The sequence below is a fragment of the Podarcis cretensis genome, assembly GCF_951804945.1.
Source record: "Podarcis cretensis genome assembly, chromosome: 5".
NCBI classification, from domain to species: Eukaryota; Metazoa; Chordata; class Lepidosauria; order Squamata; family Lacertidae; genus Podarcis; species Podarcis cretensis.
Window position 1 is genome coordinate 10612272 of NC_137174.1, and position 14014 is coordinate 10626285.

At 45.7% G+C, this 14014-nt stretch overlaps 1 protein-coding gene across 1 annotated transcript; it reads left to right on the forward strand.

Annotated features, from left to right (window-relative positions):
- Window positions 1-180: 180 nt before the first annotated feature.
- Window positions 181-13768, forward strand: ZNF488 (zinc finger protein 488). The gene is made up of 4 exons (XM_079975287.1): window positions 181-305; window positions 5858-6080; window positions 8700-8931; window positions 12403-13768. The coding sequence occupies exons 2-4, from the start codon at window positions 5865-5867 to the stop codon at window positions 13548-13550; spliced, it is 1596 nt and encodes a 531-aa protein (XP_079831413.1). The 5' UTR covers window positions 181-305; window positions 5858-5864; the 3' UTR covers window positions 13551-13768.
- The last annotated feature ends 246 nt before the right edge of the window (window positions 13769-14014 follow it).

The following is a 14014-nucleotide window of genomic DNA, read 5'->3' on the forward strand; positions in this document are numbered from 1 at the left end:
GATACCCCTGGAGAGGCGCTTCCGCGGCGGGTGGCTTGGTCCGGGCGATGGCCTCCGGGCCGACGGCAGCCAAGTGAGGGCTGGGCCCCCTCTGCGCCGCCGCCGCCCCCTCTGGGCTGGACTGAGCGCCCCGTCGAAACTCCTCCTCCTCCCGCGGACGAATCCCCGCTGGCTTGGCTACCGGGAGCAGAGCGGGGAGAGCAGGGGGCTCCGGCTGGACGTCTCCCGGAGATGGAGCCGACGGGGCGGGTCTGAGCACCAGCTGATGCCCAGCCGGCTAGCGAGCCGCGCTTCGACCCTCCCAGGTAAGTAAGCGGGTTAAGATGGGTTTGAGCGGCGGGGAGGAGGCTGTGCGCCAAAGGACCCTTTTGTCCGACGAGGCGTGCTTGCGAGGGAGTGTGAATCCGCATTCGGTTCAGCGGGACTTCCTCGCGTGCTTATATAATAGGATCGCAGCCTTCAAAATGCCTTAACGTTCGGGAGTGGTTTGGTTCCAGGCACTCTTCCGACGGCACCGTCGAAGGGGCGTCCCTTGGAACCGCCGGGAGGTTTTTTGGGGGAGGAAAACCCGGAGAGAGCCCACCCGCCGGAGGCAGACCTGCTGGAAAGCACCAGGGACACATCCCATAATAGCACGTTTGCAAAATTAGCGACCGTCCGGTTTCTGAAGAGCTTTTCAAACCAAGCTTTCAAATACCAAATTGGAATACTGCAATGCTGCCTGAATCGCAGGATCTGACATCCAGGATTTGTTTTTGGGCTTTGGAATAGATTTCAAATACTCCCGTCCCCCTGTGTGGAATTTGGATTACAAGGAGTATCTGAACACGGATAATGTGAAATGATAAACTATCTCTGGATGTTTGGCTTAGATCTTTCTTTATATCTTTTCTTTGGGATGATGGTAAAATGCTAAGGAGAGTTCAAAACACAGCAGGATTTGCTTTTGAGGAAACATGCGTAGGGTTTTGCTGTTACCTTTTCAGGGCTGATACAAAAGGTTGAATTTTGGTGTTTTGTATTGTTAACTTTTAATGCTAAATTGCTTTGCAATACTGATAAATGAAAACTAATAACGAAACTTACTTAAATTGTGGATACCAAAATTTAATACCTCTTTTATTTAGAATAGAAGAAGCGTTGGGAGTAATCATAACCCTTTAGGGAGAATGAATGGTGTAATTTAGTCCATGTTTCTAATAAGAAAGCTCTTAACCAAAAGTAGGGAAAAGAAAGGAATTTTTATATATCTGTTGGCACTGAGAATGGGCAGATAATTCATTTTTGAGAGTCTTGTTGTACGGTATTGTTGTACAGTATTTGAAATACATTTTAGTCAAGTATCTAGAAGCATTCTATTGTCTCTTGAGACAGACGGATGCTAAAACATGTGGCAGTTGTGCAGGTGAACAGATATCTGAGTCTTTAGGTTTTGAGAGATGTCTGTGCCACTCCATGTTGTTACAATTTATAGTAGACTTGGAATACCATTTCAGAAGATATCTGCCATATTACTTGCTTTCCTGACATTATTGAAGAGTGTACTTGACATTTTGGACAAACATTGAACAAAGATACTTTGTTAAGCAGCAACACACATATTGTGAGAATCAGAGGCAGGGTGGAGTCTATTTCGATCATCCCTTTTTCAGGAGAAAATATTTACTCAGTTAAGAAAAGAGCAACTCTGGATCTCTGCAATTCTACATGGCACTGCTGCTTCTTTTTAGACAATTGAGATTGGCTAAGTGCGACTGCATTGTTGCATTGTTTTTGAACGTCAAACTGTACCAAACTGAGAGGATGACCGCATTTTCTGTGCCATGAACCTAGGAGCATCCTTTGCTAAAATTCCTAGGGACTCTCCCTAGAGTGGTATTTCAGTGCGGCTGTCTTCTGCAACAGCTTCTTGACGCAAGGATAGCACATTAGTTGTGGATTTATTTTGCTTCAGTTTGTTCTGCGATGCTTCTGCAAATCTATGCATTATTGCTGTCTGGAAAGGCCACATCGCAACAAGGGCAGAAGAAAAATAAACCGGAACATTTGCAGTATAATAACTTACGGGATGTCGGCAGGAAGTGATGGAATATGCGCCGCCTGGAAGCGAAGCCCCCCCCCCAACATTTGCAGGCACAAAGAGCATGGAAAGCGGGTTGCATGTGACCTCCCTGATAGCATCATGAGCACAAATCATCATTAATCTGTAATATAACAGATGTCTGGAGGAGCCCCAAGTTTTGTTAAAGCAGTGATTTCCCTTAGATGGCATTCTGTATGACAGCGATGATAAATAACTAGGGCTATCCCAATCATCCCTCCCTCTAAAGGACTAATCCTGCCCATCTTTCCAGACAGGAACCCATATCCTTCTCCAGGTGACTATAAATGCAGAGCTGGCTTCTTGCCTGGACCTCAAGCTCAAAGGGGGCCACAGAGTTAGACACTTGTTACCTTGTTTTTATAGGCGCCAGACTAAGGTGTTCACACACACTCTTGGCTTAGAGCTGCAGATTTAAGCAAATAAGAGATGGGATTTGGTCAGAGACTTGGGGTCTTTGGTATTCAGTGTTGTGCTGTTCTGTTCTGCCTGAGCAAACATTGCAGCTTTCAGGTAGAACGATCTCCATTCGCTGAGTGGAGGTTCTCAAAATCCCCCCTTCTGATGCAATTTTGGGGTCACAAGTGGCGTGTAGGGGTAGGAGAAGTGAAAAACGCATCATTGTGCAATTGGAAGTCCTTGTGCAGGGCTTCTGATAGGTGAATCCCACCCATAAGTGATATACAGATTTTGTTATGTTGTTATGTTGTTTTGTTATGTTGAGTCAAACATTTTCAGAAATGTTAATTTTAAAAATGGTTCTGCTGGTACAAGATTAGACCGTGATGTCACCTCATCAGAGTTGTTATAAACAAACAACTCAATCTCTTATTGGGTGCCTTTTTGTGTTGCCGTTTTTTAAAAAATTACAACTAGCCGTCTCAAAAGCTGGAAATAGCCTGGGTCCCTCGGCTTCTGAAGGGGTCCAGCCTCCAGAATCACTTACATTCTTCTTGCTTTAGTCTCCAGCATTGTGGCCTGGGGTTCCACCCTTGTAACTCTACCGAGAGAAAGAAATTCTTCAGGAAGTTCCCGTTCAGGGATGGCAAGGGGCCACAATGACTCTCCATGTTGCCCAGTCTTTCTTAACCTTTTTTTTAAAAAGCCAGTGTCCTCATTTAGCTAATATAAACATCCCACACCCTCTCTTCAAACTTGGCGCCCCAAATCATTTCATTTGATTTTCACAAAGCATTGAAATTTATATTGTATGTTGAGACACATTGATCCAGCCTCTTTTGACTGGCAACACCTAACCAATAGGGACACAGTTGTTTGAATTGTGACAAATGCTGTCGGTCTCAGAGCGCATGCCTCTTTATGCAGCCGCTGCAGCACTGATTCTGAGCAGAGCTCTCCTTTTTTATCATCCTGTTCTCCCTTTCCTCCAAGCATTCCCAATGCAGATGGAATTGCTGAAAATATTACCTGCTTTGGAGATGTACAGGGCACCTGGGTCTCGTTGCTCCCAGTCTGTGTGTCTGACAACTTTACATGCCCTGAAAAAACAGCTTTGCAATTGCTCTTTGCTTGGTTTACACACTCTGCACGTCTTGGTTTCTGAAGTGTAGGTCTGAAAACCTTCACAAAACTTATTTGGGGTTGTAACTGCCTCCATTGGGACGCGGGTGGCACTGTGGGTTAAACCACAGAGCCTAGGACTTGCTGATCAGAAGGTCGGCGGTTCAAATCCCCGCGACGGGGTGAGCTCCTGTTGTTCGGTTCCTGCTCCTGCCAACCTAGCAGTTCGAAAGCATGTCAAAGGGCAAGTAGATAAATAGGTACCGCTCTGGCGGGAAGGTAAACGGCGTTTCCGTGCACTCCTCTGCTTCGCCAGAAGCGGCTTAGTCATGCTGGCCACATGACCCGGAAGCTGTACGCCGGCTCCCTTGGCCAATAAAGCGAGATGAGCGCCGCAACCCCAGAGTCGGTCACGACTGGACCTAATGGTCAGGGGTCCCTTAACCTTTAACTTTAACTGCCTCCATTGAGCCAAGCGCATTGCACTTTAAACCGTTGGGCTGATTTGGGGCTGTAACTGCTTCCACTGTGGCCCAAGTCATAGCTGGTATTTAAGGGAGGGAAGAAGAGCACTAGAACTAGTTTTTAGAAGCATTGTTTGTTCCTTATTTTGAGACTTTCACCAAGTTGCTTCATCTTTTTCATCTTTTCTGCTATATCTGAAGGGAGGTTTCTCTATCAGTGGCGTAGTGTGGGGGGTGCAGGGGGGGCCGGCTGCACCGGGCGCAACATCTGGGGGTTAGGGTTAGGGGGCGCAAATCCACGGGTTAGGGGACGCAAATTACTTGCCTTGCCCCGGGTGCTGACAACCCATGCTACGCCACTGTTCTCTATTTCCCAACTGATATCACCCAGCTGTAAGCTTCAGGATGGCGTTTTTGGATGAGGGAAAGGTCATGCAAGGAAAAGATTGAAGTTCTTCCACCCCCAACCAGTGTTCGAAATTAGCCAGGTGCCAGGCGCATTTTGCACCCGACTTTCGACCACTTGCGACCAAGTGAAGATGTCCGTGTGCTGGGATCATGCCTGACATCTCCATCATCTGTGGAACACCCTCCCGTCAGATGTGAAGGAAATAAGCAGCTATCCTATCTTTAAAAGACATCTGAAGGCAGCCCTGTTCAGGGATGTTTTTAATATTTAATGCTGTACTGTTTTTAACACTTGATTGGAAGCTGGCCAGAGTGGCTGGGGAAACTCAGCCAGATGGGCAGGGTATAAATAATAAATTATTATTATAGTATTATTATCATCATCTGGGGATCATTGAGTGGGAACTGTTTTTTCACACACAAATACCCCACCCTATGGAATTCTATCTGTTATATTTAATCTGCACAATCGGAATGAATTTCTGGAATCTAGTTGGTTTCTCTATGCAGGAGCTGTCACTATTAAGAAAATGAGGTCAGAATAGGTCAATATATATGTGGACTATCCCTGAATCGAATTGTTTTTTCTTCCTTAAGTTCTCAAAGCTCTTAACCTAGCTCAAGATTGTCATCTGAACTAGTCAGATGTTTAACCAAGAAGTCCATCATTTGAAAAAGAAGACTCTAGAGTATTCTTGCTCCAAAATGGCAACTAGACTTTCCATTTTGGCGACCGCAACCTTGGTTTAAGGAGCCATTTGTCACCTTTCTTACATACAGTGGTACCTCGCAAGATGAATGCCTCGCAAGACGAAAAACGTGCAAGACAAAAGAGTTTTCCGTTTTTTGAGTCGTTCCGCAAGACGAATTTCCCTATGGGCTTGCTTCGCAAGACGAAACGTCTTGTGAGTTCTTGCGAGTTTGTTTCCTTTTTCTTAAAGCCGCTAAGCCGTTAATAGCCGCTAAGCCGCTAAGCCGTTAATAGCCGTTAAGCTGCTAAGCCGTTAATAGCCGCTAAGCCGCTAATAGCCATGCTTCGCAAGACGAAAAAACTGCAAGACGAAGAGACTCGTGGAACGGATTAATTTCGTCTTGCGAGGCACTACCTGTGCTTCTAACACAGCCCCCAACACTTATTCCTGATCAAATTAGCAGCCCCCATGTAGTTGTTCTGGAAGCAGACCTAATATGGAAGCAGCAGCAGTGGAAGATTCTGATCACAAACATATTGAGTCATGTGTTGTTTAGCTCATAAGAAACATAGTCAGACTTGCAATTAAAATCCCCTGGGTGACAAATGTGTACACCATGGACCTGCCTCTACCTATTCTCTGTAGACACTTTAATTCTTTGCTCCTTACAGGTCTGCAATGGAACTTACACTTTTAACAAAAGAATTCAGGACGAGCGATAACAGACTTCTGCCGCAGCATTTCCCAGACGTGTTAGCAACTGTCCACACCACTCAAGAAATTCCAGAGGAAACTATTTTGGGGCCATGCCTGCTACACGATGCGCAGTTGGACACGGTGGCTTTTATTGCGCTCAAGTGCTCAGAGAAAAGAAACATCCATTATGTCATCAAGGTAAGAGGCTGTTCAGAAGAGTCCCTTTGCATGATTCCAGAAAGGGATTCTGAAACGAAGCCAGCTAGCTTTTGATAGGCACTCTAATCCTAATTGTGAGCTAAAGTAATGAGAATGGTTACTGTATTGTGATATTTGCAATCATTGGGATCATTTCCCAAGGGGCCCAGGCACCCAGGATTTTCTGTACTGTTGGGATTTAAGGCTAAACAGTGAATTTAATTTTTTATTCTATTGACCCTTACTTACTTAACCAATTATTTATTAACCATTTTCCCAAATTTATAACACATCAGTGTCAAATTATAACTAATGTAATACAATGCTAATAACTATACAATACAATACAACTACAGTCATACCTCAGGTTGAATGTGCTTCGGGTTGAGCATGTTCGAGTTGCGCTCTGTGGCAACCTGGAAGTAACGGAGCATGTTCCTTCCAGGTTTTGCTGCTTGCGCAGACGCTCAAAATGACGTCATGCGCAGAAGCGGCAAAAAGTGGCGCGCGCATGCACAGACGTATCGTCGCTGGATACGTTTGCTTCTGGATGTGAACGGGACTCCGGAACGGATCCCATTCGTATCCAGAGGTGCCACTGTATACAATAAATAATGTAATACAATGGCTTCCGACCATTGCTTTTGGGGATTTCCCAGGAGGAATAAGTACAGTCATACCTCAAGTTGTGTCTGCTTCAGGTTACGTGTTTTCGTGTTGCGACCCACGACAACCCGGAGGTACCGGAACAGGTCACTTCCGGGTTTTGCCGCATGCGCAGAAGTACAAAATCCTGCCTCGCGCATGCACAGAAGCGCTAAGCTTGAACTGCTTGCGTCAGTTCCGTGTTGCAGACGGGCCTCCGGAACGGATCCCATCCGTAACACGAGGTTCCACTGTAGTCCCACAATTTTTTTTTCTTTTTTGCAAATTCTTGCCATTGTATCACTGAGCTCTCATAGTAAGGCCATAGAAAGATCGAGCAAGTTGACTATGGTGTGATTGTCCCTGCTGACCTTGAGGTGACGCCACCAACCAAATCCTGAAATAGAGTCCCAGTGTCTTCCCAAAGCCTAACCCTAGCACCTAGGAAGTGACCTTCCTCCCAGAAAGAAAGTACAGTGGTACCTCGGGTTACATACGCTTCAGGTTACATACGCTTCAGGTTACAGACTCCGCTAACCCAGAAATAGTGCTTCAGGTTAAGAACTTTGCTTCAGGATGAGAACAGAAATTGTGCTCCAGTGGCGCAACAGCAGCAGCAGGCCCCATTAGCTAGAGTGGTGCTTCAGGTTAAGAACAGTTTCAGGTTAAGAACGGACCTCCAGAACGAATTAAGTACTTAACCCGAGGTACCACTGTAGCTCACTGGAGAATCTACATGGATTTATTTTAGTCGGGCCAACTGGTGAGAGCTCCACCATGAATACTTGAAGAAGGCAGCTATTGAAGGATGAGAGCAAAAGAGTTAGGTGTGCACAGTATCCTAATAAAAGGGTGAAATGTCGATTCTTTCTGAAGCTTATGTGGGAGGACATGTTCATCACTGTTATGGATGAATTGTCAGGGGCTGGACTGAGGAAGAATGGTGGGGACTGCCCTCCATTCTCCTGAACCTTCCTGAGAACAGGAGGACAGTATAGATTTAGAACAGTGGTTTGCAGAAGGTCACAGTTCACAGGCTGCAGTGGGGAGAAGCTGGGAAATATTGGGAGAGCAGCAGGAAGAAGAAGTGCCACCAGGAAGAGTTATCAGACTCAGTGTCTTTGGAAAGCATTCCTGACCGCCCTCCATCTCCCAGGACTAGGCGGCCATTGAGAGTTGTAGAACAGAAAGCTCAGAGGCAGAAAGCACAGATCAGCCGACGCAGGGATGACGTAGAGTAGGAGAGACGGAGGGGAGGCGACTTTACTCAGAGCAACACCATTGTCTTAGGGAGACGGCATTCCTTCATCTCTCTCTGTGAATATTGAATAAATTACTTGGTAATAACTCCTTTTGTTTATCTGCTTCTTGGCTGCCACCGTGAGAGGAATCCTGAAGCCTGACATGTATCCATTAATATGGCAGCACTCACACAAAACTTCTTTTTAAAAATTACAAGGAAGATTACAAACTATTCATGTACGCAACGACTGCCGCTAGAATCTTAGTGGCTCAGAAATGGAAATCCCAAGAAATCCCAACTTTAATGGAGTGGCAGACAAAAATGTTTGAATACATAGAATTGGCGAAATTGACTTATAAGATTCGGAACCAAAAAGAAGCAAAGTTCGAAAAGGATTGGAATAAATTTGTTGAATATATACGGAGTAATTGTAAGAATTTAAAAACTGTAGCAGGATTAATGTAAATATTGTGATGTGGATGGAGTGTAAATAAGAAACTGTAAGAAAAGATTTGAGACATGAAAACCCATTGAAGGGATGGAAGGAAGTCTGGGCGCAATAAGGCGCAGGGTAAATAAGAAGACATACAAATTTTTGAATGTAAGAGTATTTGTTTTATTTGTTGTTGTTACAAAAAAGGAATAAAAAGTATTGTGGGGGAACCTTCTTTTTAAAAATAATAATAATAAACAGAACAAAACAGTGAATTTCTCCACTTTTGGCCCTGTAGGTAGATGCCACATCAGTGCAGAATCCTGGTGGGTTTCCTTGGATGAGGTTGGTTCAACCAGCGTCCAACAAGAAAGAACAGAACCTAGAAGCCTACTTAAGGAATAGCCAGCTGTACTATCGCCCTACGAGGAAAATACACCGGAATGAGGAACTCCTGGTTTGGTATGATGAGGAGCTCTCCGGGCTTCTGGGATTCAACGAGATTAAAGCCAGTAGACGACTCCACAGTGGTGAGTGTAGAAAGCCCATCGTCTAGCTAATGTGCCAAGTGGAATTTTCATTCTCTGGGGAGTGCAAGTCATAATTCTTTGCTTATCACCCAACTTGGCTTGCCACTCCCTTGGAGGGCTTGCACGTACAGTGGTGCCTCGCAAGACAAAATTAATCCGTTCCGTGAGGCTCTTCGTCTAGCGGTTTTTTCGTCTTGCGAAGCAAGCCCATTGACGGATTAGCGGATTAGCGCTATTAGCGGTTTAGCGGCTTTTAGCGGATCAACTGATAAGCGGCTTATCAGCGGATCAGCTGATAAGCGGCTTAGGGCTTAGGAAAAGGGGGAAAAAAGGGAAAAAACCCCCGCAGGAACTCGCAAGACATTTTCGTCTTGCGAAGCAAGCCCATAGGGAAATTTGTTTTGCGAAGCGCCTCCAAAACGGAAAACCCTTTCGTCTAGCGGGTTTTCCGTCTTGCGAGGCGTTCGTCTTGCGGGGCACCACTGTACGACATTTTGTCTGGGACACCATCCTTCTCTTCCTAAATAGAAAGACAGACATCTTCAGAATCAGTAGAGCCTGGCTTTTAACAGTAGCATCTATTGTATTCGAATCACCTGAAGGTCAGCCATCGCTCAGCCCGGACACTGAGGTCCAGCTCCAAGGGCCTTCTGGCGGTTCCCTCACTGAAGAAGTGAGGTTACAGGGAACCAGGCAGAGGGCCTTATTGGTAGTGGCGCCCGCGCTGTGGAACACCCTCCCATCAGATGTCAAGGAATTAAACAACTATCTGACTTTTAGAAGTCATCTGAAGGCAGCCCTGTTTAGGGAAGTTTTTAATGTTTGATGTTTTATCGCTTTTTTATCATTATATTCTGTTGGGAGCCACCCAGAGTGGCTAGGGAAACAGACCCAGCCAGATGGGCAGGGTATAAATAAATTATTATTATTATTATTATTATTATTATTATTATTATTATTATTATTATTATATTTTATTATTTATATTGCAATTAAACATACTCAAGAAGGCAAGAATGTATTGCATCAATTTAAGATCAACACATTTATTATGACATAACCCATGGGTAGGCAAACTAAGGCCCGGGGGCCAGATCCAGCCCAATCGCCTTCTAAATCTGGCCCGTGGATGGTTCGGGAATCAGCGTGTTTTTACATGAGTAGAATGTGTCCTTTTATTTAAAATGCATCTCTGGGTTATTTGTGGGGCCTGCCTGGTGTTTTTACATGAGTAGAATGTGTGCTTTTATTTAAAATGCATCTCCAGGTTATTTTGGGGGCATAGGAATTCGTTCACCCCCCCAAAAAAATATAGTTCAGCCACCCACAAGGTCTGAGGGGCAGGGAACTGGCCCCCTGCTGAAAAAGTTTGCTGACCCCTGACATAACCTAACTAGATCAGATGCCCTGAAAGAAATGGCCAGATATGTCGCAGAAAAAAGAGCTATCAAAATGAGTCTTGCCAAAAATTCCTAGTCCACAACTGCCTATCTTAGCTGGGGAAGCCTTCATCTCAAAATCCAGCTCCCAGGAGCTCACTCCAGCTGTGGAGTGTGTCTTCATGTCACTTGGGGGGACAACCCACTGGTGTGCGCCAGGGGCAGGGAGCTCCAGCCCAGCCCTTCGCGCTGATGTGACGCCAGCCCCGAGGTTGGCATCAAAGGGGGCATGGCTGCTGCTTCCTCCTCACGGGCCCCAGAAAAATGTGCCCGGGGCCATCGGCCCTGCAGCCAGCCCCCCCCCCACGCTATGCCCCTGGTTCACTCTGAGGTCTTAAACACTTCCACCTGTGGGAACTGATATGGTAACAAACCCTACAGAGCATCCGTAAGGTAGGGACCAGTTTGTTATTACTAATAATCCATAGAACTCCTCACCAGGGCAGACTTGGGCATTATGGTGCCCTGAGCTATGTCAAAATATGGCACACACATGCCAGCCCTCGCGCCCTGCCAGGCTTTGGGAAAGGGACATCAAAGTTATTTAAATATATTTAAATTTGTGTGTAATGATGCAATGTTTCCTACAAGAATATATCTTTTTCCCCCATACCTTGTTGCTATAAGACACATTGCTGTTATTCCCATAGCTGAGAAACAGTGATTCTGCATTGCTTTTCATGGTCGAAGATGTTAGACAGATGTCCTAGAAGCAATTTTTCAGGGAGGGCGTTTGAAGAACTGACAAGAGATGAGGTTCTAGGGCTAATTGACAAATTAAGGATTAATGTCATCCTATCCAGTTGGCATACACCTGAGAGCCCCCTGAGAGAATTCAAGTGTGAAATTGCTCGTCTCCTAACAAAAGGAGCTTGTAACTAAAATTGAGTTTTTTCCTAGAGAATTGGAGAGTAACCAAAATGATGCCAGTTTTTAAAGAGGGATGCAGGGGGAGTGAGGAATTATAAGTCCAACATCTGTTCCAAGAACAGTTTTACCTTGGTTTCCAAATGCCTTGGGAGTCGAACATTTTGGTTTCCAAATGATCGAAAACCGGAAGTGATTGTTCCGGTTTTCAAATGTTCTCTGGAACCCAAACATCTGACGCGACTTTTGCGGCTTCTGATTGGCTTCCTGCAGCCAGTCAGAAGCCGCACCTTGGTTCCTGAATGTTTTGGAAGTCGAATGGACTTCTGGAACAGATTCCATTCAACTTTCAGTGTACCACTGTCTGTTGGTTGAAAGCATTATTAATAATATTATTAAGCATATAAAAGAACAAGCCTTGCTGAGGAAGAAACATGCCTTCTGCAACAGAAGTCTTACATTTCCAAACTTTTAGAGTTGTTGAGACTGTCAGTAAGCATAGGAATTGGGATAACAACGCAGATATGATCTATGATTTAGATGATCCAACTCTGCAATTCCGTGACTTTCTTTTTTAAAAAAAATATTTTTATTAATAATTTCAATATAACAAATTATAATAGCATATCATCTTCATCATTCCTCCCCAATTTTCCCCCTCCCCCCAAAAGAACCCTCCCTCCCTCCCCCCAAGACTTCCCTCAGTTTTTCTCTCTGATTTTTCAGCACATGTTGTTCTCTGCATATTGTAAAATTGTAAAGATCCTTAAATTGTCTATCTATTATATAAACAGTCAATAAATTTATGTATGTTTATTCAAAACCTGCCAAGGAGTCCAGTTCATTTTGGTTTCTTTTTAAGTAGTTTGTAAAAAGTTCCCAAAGTCACAGTTGTCCTTGTCTCACAATTTGTATGCCAGTTTCGCCAGTTCCATCAATTTCTCTTGCCATTGTTCTTTTGTCGAGGTTTCCTCATTCTTCCATCCTTGAGCTATTAAGACTCTTGCTGCCGTTATTACATACATAAATAAATTCTTTATTTTCTTTGGCAATAATGAGTTGAAGAAAATGTTTGTGAAAAAAACCAGAGGCATTTTTGTTAGGGATTGTAGGAAAAGACCTGACCTGCAATTCCGTGACTTTCATGACTTTTCTTTCTGCCTAGAGTTGGGTTGCCCGAACTGCAAGCAAGTTTTCAAATGGGAACACCCCTTTCTGTCTCACGCCCGCTTCCTCTGCTTCCCAGAGAACAGTGCCCAGCTCTGGAGGAACCTTTCTGCCCCAAAGACGACGAAAAGCAGGTTGGTAGGACAACCCACAAACTTCCACAGCCTGGCTAGGGACCTGGAGTTCAAAATGGCCGCTTGGAAAGAGGATTCCCACGGGGAGAGGCGGATGAACTGCGATGACGTGGAGAACGGCCTGAGCCGGAAGGCTGTGTTGTTGGAGAAGACGAACCACCTGCACGGAGGACAGCACAGCGGGAGCAGGGACGAAGGAGTTGCGCAGCAGGTATCAGGCGGATCTTTCTGGAAGCTCGGCACGGGAAAACAAATGTCTGTTAAGAAGGATGCTCTCCTCTTGGAGCAGAAGGAGAGTGCGTTCACTGAAGTGAGGCAGATAAAGGAGAAGATGAAAATGGAGAAAGCCAAGGCAGTGGAACAAGGAATTGAGGAGGCTCACCCTGGCAGGGACCCTGTTCCATGTTCCCCTGGCAGTGCATTCTCCTTTGTGTGGCCCAGCCGAGGTGCCAGGGAGCCAAAGAGTGCTTTTAGCAAGCCAGCTAGATGCCTGCTGGACAGGTCAACGCCATCTGCCCCTCACCCTCTGAGCGACTTAGCAAAAGGCCCAGGAGAGTTGTCAGGATGCGTCAGTGCCGCAGATGTCATGCGTTACAGTGCCCTTCTGGCTTCGAAGTTCCTGGCCAGCGACTTGAACAGCTCCCCATTGCTGCCGCCGGCCCTCGTTCAGCGCACCCCTTATACCTCAGGGCTGTGGCCCGGGCAGATGGGAGAGCAAAGGCAGGCCACGTCCACCCCGGCCTCGAGTCCCTCGTCCACTTCCTTGACTCTCTTGCCTCCCACGTTCACCTCCTTCAGCGTCGCGGCCCAAAACTGGTGCGCCAAATGCAACCTCTCTTTCCGCATGACGTCTGACCTGGTGTTCCACATGCGCTGCCACCACAAAAAGGAGGGGGCTTTGCCGGAGTCCCCACGCAAAAGGAGGCGGGAGGAGAAGCTGACCTGTCCCGTGTGCCAGGAATATTTTCGGGAACGGCACCACTTATCTCGGCACATGACTTCTCATAATTAGGACCTCACTTGGGTCAGATGTGTGCATTGATTGAGCTGTTTCTATTCATTTTCTGCTAGATTTCACCGTGATTTTCCAAGAGCCAGGCAATCTGCAGTGATTTCTGTGTTTTTCAGATGTGGGAAGGGGGACCATTACTCCAGGAGCTCCAGGAAGATATGTTCCTGGAAACTGAGCACTGTCGATATGCTTCCAAGGAAATAAAAGACTGAGACGTTGAGGTGGTGGTGTTATTTTGGAAATAATTTTGTTGGTTTGGTGTGGCGGAGGGCTTATCGTACCTCATGTTATTCTTCGAAAAAGCCTGCCCGCCTGAGAAGTCCAGTCCACTCTACTAAGCAGAAGTAGTAGTAATAATAATTTGTTATTTACCGTATTTTTTGGCCCATAGGACGCACCGGCCCATAGGACGCACCAAGTTTTTTTGGGGGGAAATAAAGAAAAAAATTTTTATTTCCCCCCCC